General features: G+C 44.1%; 1 protein-coding gene across 2 annotated transcripts in view; it reads left to right on the forward strand.

Moving 5' to 3' along the window:
- The window catches only part of rasal2 (RAS protein activator like 2), a 62,819-nt gene extending 54,352 nt beyond the window's left edge, over window positions 1-8,467 (forward strand). Inside the window, exons 13-18 of one of the 2 annotated variants that reach the window (XM_054596676.1) lie at window positions 488-687; window positions 1,652-2,621; window positions 2,810-2,959; window positions 3,244-3,446; window positions 4,231-4,318; window positions 7,772-8,467. In XM_054596676.1, coding sequence (XP_054452651.1) covers window positions 488-687; window positions 1,652-2,621; window positions 2,810-2,959; window positions 3,244-3,446; window positions 4,231-4,318; window positions 7,772-7,939 — 1,779 coding nt within the window. In that variant the 3' untranslated portion in view covers window positions 7,940-8,467. The remainder of the gene's footprint in view (window positions 1-487; window positions 688-1,651; window positions 2,622-2,809; window positions 2,960-3,243; window positions 3,447-4,230; window positions 4,319-7,771) is intronic. The other variant, XM_054596675.1, reaches the window with a different exon arrangement.
- The last annotated feature ends 1,663 nt before the right edge of the window (window positions 8,468-10,130 follow it).

The raw sequence follows: 10,130 nt of genomic DNA on the forward strand, positions 1-10,130 counted from the left end.
GTGCTCAGTTATTGATCGGTGATCAGTGATGGTGTGTGTGTGATGTTAGTATTTGATGATGTAACGAGTCACCATCAGCAGTAAAGATCACTCCACTTCATTTAACCACATTAACCCTGTGTGGCTGAACTTCACAGCATGGCCTGAACCCCCCTCCTCACCCCCCCCCCAGCTGTGCTGTGTCTCACCTGTGTTGGAGCTCAGTCTCAGCATGGCTCTGCAGTGTTGAGGTTCTGTTCAGTAGAAGCATGTCGTTCTAGTTTGAATTTTTGTTTTCATTAAGTTTCCCTCATGTTTGTTTCCTTCCTCCTCCCCCCCCCCCTCCTCCTCCCTCCTTCTGTTCACTTTCTGTCTGGCCGACTCTCTCTGTTGCCACCGCTCTCCCAACACAACCACCACTGCATCCTGGTGCTTCCATTAAACCATCCACACACACACACACACACACACACACACACACACACAAACACACACACGGCGACTCCAGGGTGAAAATTCCTTCCTGCAGGCCACCGTAGCGAAGCTGGGTCCGCTGCCGAGGATTCTGGGAGACATTTCTCGCTGCCTGTCGGCTCCCACGCCCGTCCAGCAGCAGCTGAGACGCTTCCAGGACCACAGCTCTGCACACAACATCAGCGGCAGCCTGTCGTCAGGGTTACAGCGGATCTTTGAGGACCCCACCGACAGGTGACCAATCAGCTGACAGATCTCTAGAGTTCCATTCATCAGCGGCAGAGATTAATACAACAACAATAATAATAATAATAATAAATCCATGTTGATCGGAGTGATAAGAGTTAGGGTTAAAAAGACATGACTTAAAAAGCCTGTTTTCTTTAAGCAATCAGCAAATCTACACCGTTTATCAGCCAGAAGCTCATTATCGTCAGGTTTTCATCTTTCCAACAGTCCTTGAACACACCATGTGTGATGAACACTTAACATTGTGATATTTCATCATAAACATTTTATTCTACATGTCTCATTTTACATCTCACCTCAAATAAACGTTTTATTTTAACCAGATTCTGTAAAAAACATTAAATTCTGAGCTCCTCAGTGAAACTATGAAGACATGATTGATTCATCAGAGACCAACAGTCATGTGACAACAAATCTGTGAAGCTTTGACTGAACTGCTGCTGAACACAGAGCAGAGAGGAGAGGGGAGAGGCTGTTCTGACTCACGCCTCACGGTGGCCCATATTAACTAAACTATAGACATCAGGCCTGTTGATAAAGAAAAACAAACTGATGGATGAACTTTGACCTGATGTAAAGTCAGAGGATCATTGAGGAAACAAAGATCCTGAACATTTGTTCACATTTCCTGGCCATCCGTCCAATAGTTTAGTTTATATTTATATTATGCTGATTATTCTCTCGCTTCAGACTGCTTCCTTCAGAGCAGCCTCTGGTTTCACTTCCTTTCTGTTTGATATACATACATATATAATATATATATGTATATATATACATATATAATATATATATGTATATATATACATATATATATTATATGTATATATATACATGTTATGTGGTAGTAACCTCCAGTTCACGTCCTCTGTGTGGATCAGAGAGCTTGTTTAGAGTCAGTGAATGAGATGTTCAAAGGGTCTGACTCCTGTGTCCGTGTCACTTCCTGTAGCCGCAGCGATGCTCGCAGCCTGCAGTCTCCAGGCGGCGATCTGATGGAGGCTCACGCTCGAGGTCAGCGCCCCCTGCTGGCTCTGCAGCATCCCTCCACCCGCACCAGCTTCTCCGACCCGGAGGAGCGAGACCACCTGCTGCCCAACGGTCGCAGCGTCTCTCTGGTGGACCTGCAGGACGCCCAGAGCCTCCACGGCCCCGCGGGGCCGCCGCCGCAGCACCACGAGGCCCCGCCCCGCCTCAGCAGGGCGGGCTCCCAGGCCTCCGTCGGTCACGCCCCGCCCCCGCTCAACTACGCCCACTCCAACCCGCTCACCCCTCAGCCGGGGCCACACCACGCCAGAGCCCCGCCCAGAGACGGCCAGCCGCAGAGCGCGCCGCAGGCGAGGCGTCCGCTGCACCCGTCGCTCAGCCAGCAGCGCAGCCTGCAGCCGCTGTCCTTCCAGAACCCCGTGTACCACCTGAGTAACCCCGCCCACAGCCTGTCCACGCGCTCCGCCCACTCGCTGCGCCAGGACTCCAGCTCCGAGAACCTGAGCACCGAGAGCTCGCACAACAGCCACAGCAACTCCGACGACTTCGGCAGCCAGGTGGGGGTCAAAGGTCGCGCCCGTCCAACAGCAGCCTGGACGAGTCGGGCGGCAGGCGGAGCGCGCAGAGCGAGGAGTGTTCCACGCCGCGGCGACACGCTCCGCCCGACCTCCCGCCCGGCACCGCCACGGCAGTCGCCATCCCCGTCAAAGCACGACGGCGGGCACCGCCCACATCGTGAAGGTGGAGCAGCAGAGCAGGGCAGGGGCGGGGCCAGGACGCCGCGCTCCCTCCCTCTCAGCGCCTCGCTACGCAGCGGCAGCAGCGTCAACACGGAGCCCACGCCGACCCCCGGCCACGCCAGCCGCCAACAGGCCGCCTGCTCTGTGGAGAGAGAGGCTCCGCCCCCCAGGAGCGCCACCAAGCAGCCACAGCAGGTACTGCAGAAATACACCGCCACAGGAAGTGTCACATTTGGCGTTTCATCCATCATATGAAAAGGGTCAGAAATAAGAAACTTATAAAGCAGAGTGAAAGTTTCATGAATTGAAGCGTGTTCTTCATGTTTGACACAAACAGCTGTAACTGTTACTACCTGTTGATGATGTCACAGCTTTGCGTTCAGGTGGCGTCTCCGGTGGAGGCGGTGGCGGTGGTGGTGGCGATGTCTCCAGTGGAGAGGACGGCAGCCTGGGTGCTCAACAACGGCCAGTACGAGGAGGAGGAGGAGCAGGAGGAGCAGGAAGAGGAGGAGGGAGGCAAGAACACTGAGAAGGTACAGATGTTCATGAAGCTCTTCTGTCTGTTAAAGGTTAAAGGTCAAAGGTCAATTAAGAGAGTTCAACTGGATCACAACAACAAAGAATCAGAAATATATATTTATGTAACCAGTTCATGTCCTCCTCCTCCTCCTCCTCTTCCTCCTCCTCCTCCTCCTCCTCCTCCTCCTCCTCCTCCTCCTCCTCCTCCTCCTCCTCCTCCTCCTCCTCCTCCTCCTCCTCCTCCTCCTCCTCCTCCTCCTCCTCCTCCCTCCTCCTCCTCCTCCTCCTCCTCCTCCAGTATGAGCTGGAGATCTCGCGGCTGAAGGAGCGTCTGCGGGTGTCTGCTCGCCGTCTGGAGGAGTACGAGCGGCGGCTGCAGGCTCAGGAGCAGCAGATGCAGAAGCTGCTCCTGGAGTACAAACAGCGTCTGGAGGACAGCGAGGAGCGACTGAGGAGGCAGCAGGAGGAGAAGGACAGCCAGATGAAGAGCATCATCTGCAGGTAGGGACAGACTCCACCCCTCAGGGCTGCACAGGGCAGGAAACCAAACACACCCGAGCACTGCAGACACCAACACATACTACGACTACTGCTGGGAATACTGCTACTAGTACTGCTGCTAATACTGCTAGTACTACCATTAATGTGGTACACCAAAACACAACTATTATCAAAACATTACTTTTACCGACACTTTTGTCCTCAATAGTTCCCAAAATATCATGCAGAAGTGTTTTTTCCACCTGATATTTTGGGAACTATTTAGGAAACATTTTGGAACATCTTGTTGTTATTTTGACGACATATCTGGTAAACTTTCATGACATTTTTACACCACTTGGAAAAGATTACTTTTTTGGACAATATTCTGAAATTGTCCTTAAAATATCATCAAAATGTTCCCAAAATCGTGTCAAAATGTTCATTAAATGTCTTTAAAATGTTTCCAAATGTCAAACAACGTTTTACCCAAAAATAGTAAATGTTCCCACAATCTCACGTCTTTTGTTAAAATTCTGATGACGTTTTTGTGACATTTATTTAATGCTATTTGGGAACATTTCGATGACCCTGTTACTCATGTTTTAACATATTTTTGTCAATTATTTATTTGAATAAAATGTAGATATTTCTGTTTATATATAAAACAATAAACTGACGATTTGAGTCTCATTTGGTCCGTCCCAAAAAAATGAAATCAGTTTTCTGTAGAGATATGTGTGTCACGTTGGAGAGATCAGAGCTCATTATGTGTGTGTGTGTGTGTGTGTGTGTGTGTGTGTAGGCTGATGGCGGTGGAGGAGGAGCTTAAACGGGACCACGCAGAGATGCAGGCGGTGATTGAAGCCAAACAGAAGATCATTGACGCTCAGGTACGACATCACACCTGTACGTAGGGACCATCAGTGTTCTGAGAAGCTTTACTTTGAAACGTGAGACGGCTTCCTGATCAGCAGCTTTAATAATAATCATAATAATAATAATGATGTAAGGTCCTCAGAGAGATCAAACCTTCAGCAGAGCTTCACTTTCAGTTCTTGTTCTCTGCCTCTCATCGTCTCTCCACTGATTTCAGGTCAGTAACGGATGTGAAATAAACCAATCAGGCAAGTAGTGACTGTGGCCCCGCCCCCTCCCCCCCTCCACCGCACCATGCTACTTTTAAAGAAAGAAAAACAAACGCTGTAAACAACCAACCGCCAACACACCTGAGGAGCCAATCACAGAGCATGCCATGTTCATTACCCAGCATGCATAGCGTAGATTTTGTTGTGTTCCATTTACACTCAGTGGCCAGTTTATTAGGTACAGTCCTGTAAATCCTCCTTCATGAAGGATTATTGTTTTATTTTGGAGGGTCAACTGTTGAACGGCTGTTTTGACCCACAGACATAAACTGGACACTGATTATTCTGATTGATTAGGACACTGATCGTTACTGGATTTATCAAAGACTTTAACTTCAATGTTTGAATGATTGTCGTTGAGGTGATGTTAGTTTAGTGCTTTAATTAAGGTCTTTTTAAGGGTTCCTGTCACAGTGACATTAACTGGTTTGTGAGAGTGCAGACAGTAAGACAAAGAATGAACCTGTTTAAGGTTAAACATTCAGATCATTAATATCTGACCAATAACTATCATCTACAGCCCTCTGTGTGTTATAAGAGCTTCTCCTCTTTGTTCACATAGGCGGCCGGCCGCATGCCGTTTAGTGCATGTCAGTGCATGTGAGCGTGCACTTTAGTGCATGTGGCGTGCACTTTAGTGCATGTCAGTGCATGTGAGCGTGCACTTTAGTGCATGTGAGCGTGCCCCACTGGTTAGCTTAGGCAATTAAAGATAATAACGCCGTCGTCATGGAAACGAAGCGCCCCCCCTTTAGTTCCCCCTTAGATAAACACTGTTAGCTGTTGTTTGCACTGTTAGCTGTTGTTTGCACTGTTAGCTGTTGTTTGCTCTGTTAGCTGTTGTTTGCACTGTTAGCTGTTGTTTGCTCTGTTAGCTGTTGTTTGCACTGTTAGCTGTTGTTTGCACTGTTAGCTGTTGTTTGCACTGATAGCAGCGCCACCATGCTGAGCGCTGTTTGAGGCCATAGAAATGCTCTGATTATTGAAGTCACCTTTAGAACATTCTCTGTATTTACACGTGTTGAGTTGTGATTGAAAACATGAATGAACTGAAGTTGAACAGTAAACACATGATGTCAGTGTTGATATAAAAAGTAAGATCAGTTATGACGTCGTTGTCTCCTCGTGACGGGGTCAGTGTCACAGTAGGAGGTCAAAGGTCGTCGTTTCTCTGCTGATGGATTTCCTTCACATGGACTCGTCTGGACTCTGCTGGTGTTTTGGTGTTTGGCGCTCTGAGCTGGTTTTAATTCTGTTTGGCTGCCGCCCCCCCCTTCACCCCTCCCCCTCCACTCCCCCCAGAGCTCCCAGTTCACTCTCTTCTGAAGGAGGCCTGTCAGACTGGGTTCTCTCAGGTCTTTATGGTCACAGTTTCTGAGCAGGTGGATCAAAGATCAGAGTTTGGACTTCCTGCTGAAAAACTGCAGCAGAGCTTCGACCTCACTTTCTCTTTGTTTTCTTTGGTTTTTATGGGCTGTTTTTTATATTTTCTATATTTTCTGCTGTTGACCTCAAACGTTTTCCTGGATGTGGTTCACAGTTTTATTTTCACATCACAACTTTAATCTCTGTGAAGACGAATTCCTGTATTTTCACCTTAAAATGATCTAAATCTGATCATTTATAACATTGTAATACAGGTCTTGTGAACATTTTAAAGGATAATATATATACATATATATACATATTTTTTATTAATGGAATGTGATATTTGAAGACATTTTAATGAACTATGTGCACAGTTCAAATAACATGAATTGATACATTAATACCTGACAAGGGCCTTGATTTCTCAATTAAAGTAAAACATAAATTCAGGGACGATGTTTAAGTTTTAAGGAGTTTTCGCCAGTTAAATCATGGAAGTAATACTTTAAGAACTCGTCTCCTTGATCCATGTCAAAGATCCTGTAAAAAAGCCTGATTACTGTTTATTCCATTAATTAAATACTTAACAGGAACAAACCAAAAATCCCTTAACTTTAATAATGTTTCATCATTTTGTAAACTGATCAGTAAAGCGATCATTTAGTTAATATATTTAAGAGTTATGAATTATTCAACTACTTTTTAACTATTTATAATATCTTTTATAATCCATTAATTTATAAATCTATTGAAATACTATTAAATACCTGAATACTGAATAAGAATAAATATGTTTTTTATTATTTCTTTGTAGAAATGCTTTAAAACTATCTGGTAGAAAATCCCTGAATAAACTACAATCAATTAATTAATCTCAGATCAGCTGCTGTTATTTTGTACATTTTAAGAGTTAACCCCTTCATATATTACAACGTATTCATTTAGCCTCTTATTTATAATATTTATGACTAATAAAGCTTTTAATACTTGAATAAGTATCTCTTAAAATCCCTCTCAACATGTAAACGTAAACCAGGAAACATTTATTTTTCAAATGATTGTGTTGATTAAAATTAATCTACTAAATTTAATCTGCTAACGAGAGCTTTTGAAATCGTGTTTATAAACTTTGAAAAGTTAAATTTTTTCAAATGGATGAACACATTAAGATATCTGTCTTTCAGAGTTAGATATTTACATGAAAGTGTCTTTAAGGGTTAATTAAGGGTTAAAAAAAGGGTTAATTAAAGGTTAATTAAGGGTTAATTAAGAGTTAAAGGGTTAATTGAAGGTTAATAAAGGGTTAAAAAAAGGGTCAATAAAGGGTTAATTAAAGGTTAATAAGGGGTTAATAAAGGCTTTATTAAGGGTTAATTAAAGGTTTATTAAAGGGTTAATTAAGAGTCAATTAAGGGTTAATTAAGGGTCAATAAAGGGTTAAAAAAGGGTTGCTTAAAGGTTAATTAAGAGTTAAAGGGTTAATTAAAGGTTAATAAAGGCTTAATAAGGGGTTAATAAAGGCTTTATTAAAGGTTAATTAAGGGTTAATAAAAGGTTAATAAACGGTTAATAAATGGGTAATAAACGGTTAATTAAGGGTTAATAAAGAGTTAATTAAGGGTTAATTAAGGGTTAATTAAGGGATAATTAAGGGTTAATTAAGGGTTAATTAAGAGTCAATTAAGAGTTAATTAAGGGTTGATTAAGGCTTAATTAAGTGATAATTAAGGGTTAATTAAGGCTTAATTAAGGGATAATTAAGGGTTAGTTAAGGCTTAATTAAGGTCTGTCTGACTTCCTGCCCCTCCCCCTTTGTTTCTATCCAATCAGGAGAGGCGGATCGTCTCCCTGGACGCGGCGAACTCGCGGCTGATGGCGGCGCTGACGCAGGTGAAGGAGCGCTACAGCACGCCCAACCTCCGCAACGGCCTGTCACCCAGCAACCCCACCAAACTGTCCATCACTGAGAACGGGGAGTTCAAGAACAGCAGCTGCTGATTGGACGAGAGGGACGACGAGAGGCGGGGCTTAAAGCTCTTAAAGCTGCAGCCCTGCAGAGAGAGAGAGAGAGACTATAAATACGAGTGTAAATACTGGAGGTTTGATCTGTTCAGTGTACAGTGTGTGTGTGTGTGTGTGTGTGTGTGTGTGTGTGTGTGTGTGTGTGTGTGTGTGTGTGTGTGTGTGTGTGTGTGTGTGTGTGTGTGTGTGTGTGTGTGTGTGTGTGTGTGGTCACAGAAGCACAGTGAGGAAGAAACAAACCAAAAACTAAAAACGCACTCGAGTTTTCTAACAGATTGTTTGTTTTTATTCTTCTTATTTGAATCTGTTTTTTGTTGCCGAGGCCGACGTTCATTTTTGTTTCGTTTGTTTTTTTTACCTGACGAGTTCTTTTGGGGTTTTTAATTTATTGCTCCACATCGTCTCCTTGTTGCCGATCTACTGAACAGAACCCTGTAGGATCAGGGTCAAAGGTCACACACCTGTCTGCTGTCCCACCTCCAGAATAAAAGCTGCCGGATAGTTTGAGTGTGCTCTCATTTTGTCCTCTCCATCAGAACTATTGATTATATTAGAGTTTAATAACTTAACATTGTTTTGCCTTTGTGTTGATGAATAATGAATACCTCAGCTCCTTTAATAAACTTAATTATCCCACAAATGTAACAGCATTAATTCATGCATTCTTTCTTATCAGGCTTTCACTCTACAGCCGTTATCTCATGCTCTTCTCCTGGTGTCCACTAGGGGCATCACTGCTGTATTAAGTATTAATGCAATGCATCACGATCAATGTTGTTGCTAATTATTGACATATTCAAGACAGAGTTTTATTTAAATCCCTCCTAGTTTTTACTGTAAAGAAAAAAAACATTGTGTTTCCGTCGTTTAACATAAGATAAGAACTTTATTAATCCTGAAGGAAATTCTTGGAAACCGTTTTATTCTGAAAAGATTTATTAAGATTTGGAAGTTGTTATTCAGGACTGATGTTGGCTAAAATATTTAACATCGTGAAAGTACAAAACAACATTTAAGTAGAGTCATTTTCTCATAGACTTCTATACAAGCAGAGGAGTCGCCCCCTGGTGGACAGCAGAGAGAATGCAGAACTGGAGGTTGCCTCCTGGTGGTCCAACAGGTGTGGTGACGTCACCATGAGTTTCAGGTATCTGCTCACGGTGCTGCTTAATGAAGCCCCGGTTGTGGAGAAGCTGTGGGACACGGCTTGGCTCAGTTCGGGCCGCTGCGTTCCTGGATGGTCCGGCAGCTCCGACAGGACGCCTCGGAGGCTGCAGGAGGGATGGGGGAGTTGGGCCGGAAGGATCCGTGCTGGAGGACTTTAAAGACGCTGCTACCAGCTCCACTCGTGTTCTCAAACACAACAGGAAGGGATTCACTTCTGCTCTCAAATGAAACAAGCTGAACATCATCATGAATATATTCTCCACAAACACGTTCTTTGTTTCACGACAATACAACTGTTGTGTTTTTATTTGTTGTTGTTTCTGTCTCATAAAAAAAGACAAATATAAAGCTCATATGATACTATGACTATACGTCTGCTGTTTGCTCACTAACAGGAATCACTCTTTAGCCTTCAGCTCTCATCACATCAGTGAAGGATTGAAGTTTGATTGATCAGCGTCGACACAATTCTTCACACAAAAGCATGGATGTGAGAAGAAGCTTCTGACACACAAACACACCGTGGTCCAGCTGAACTTCAGCAGCTGGTGGAAGAAAGTCCAGTTAGTAGGAAACACAGCAGAAGAGAGTTAAAGCATTTCAAACACAGGTGATGAGTTTGATGTGAAGTGAAGGAGGGCAGACAGGAAACGCCCGGTTAGTGAGGGACATGAGACAAACCAGCAGCAACTAGGAAGTGAGGAAGAATGGATTCTGCTCATCCATTTCATACGTTTGATGGGAAATACTTTTCTGTCTTGTGTTTATGACTCAAGATTGGGAGAAACATTGTTTTTTTATTCATCAGGTGAATTTTGTTTTCCCAGTCACCATTGTGTTGTAATACTCAATGTGACCACAAGAGGCACCAACAGATGTCAACAGATGTGAGTTGTTCCACTTTAACTGCTGATGTGTGAGGAGGAGGAGGAGGAGGAGGAGGAGGAGGAGGAGGAGGAGGAAGAAGAGGAGGAGGAGCGGGAGGAGGAAGAGGAAGAAG

Source organism: Anoplopoma fimbria, chromosome 3 (assembly GCF_027596085.1).
Source record: "Anoplopoma fimbria isolate UVic2021 breed Golden Eagle Sablefish chromosome 3, Afim_UVic_2022, whole genome shotgun sequence".
NCBI lineage: Eukaryota > Metazoa > Chordata > Actinopteri > Perciformes > Anoplopomatidae > Anoplopoma > Anoplopoma fimbria.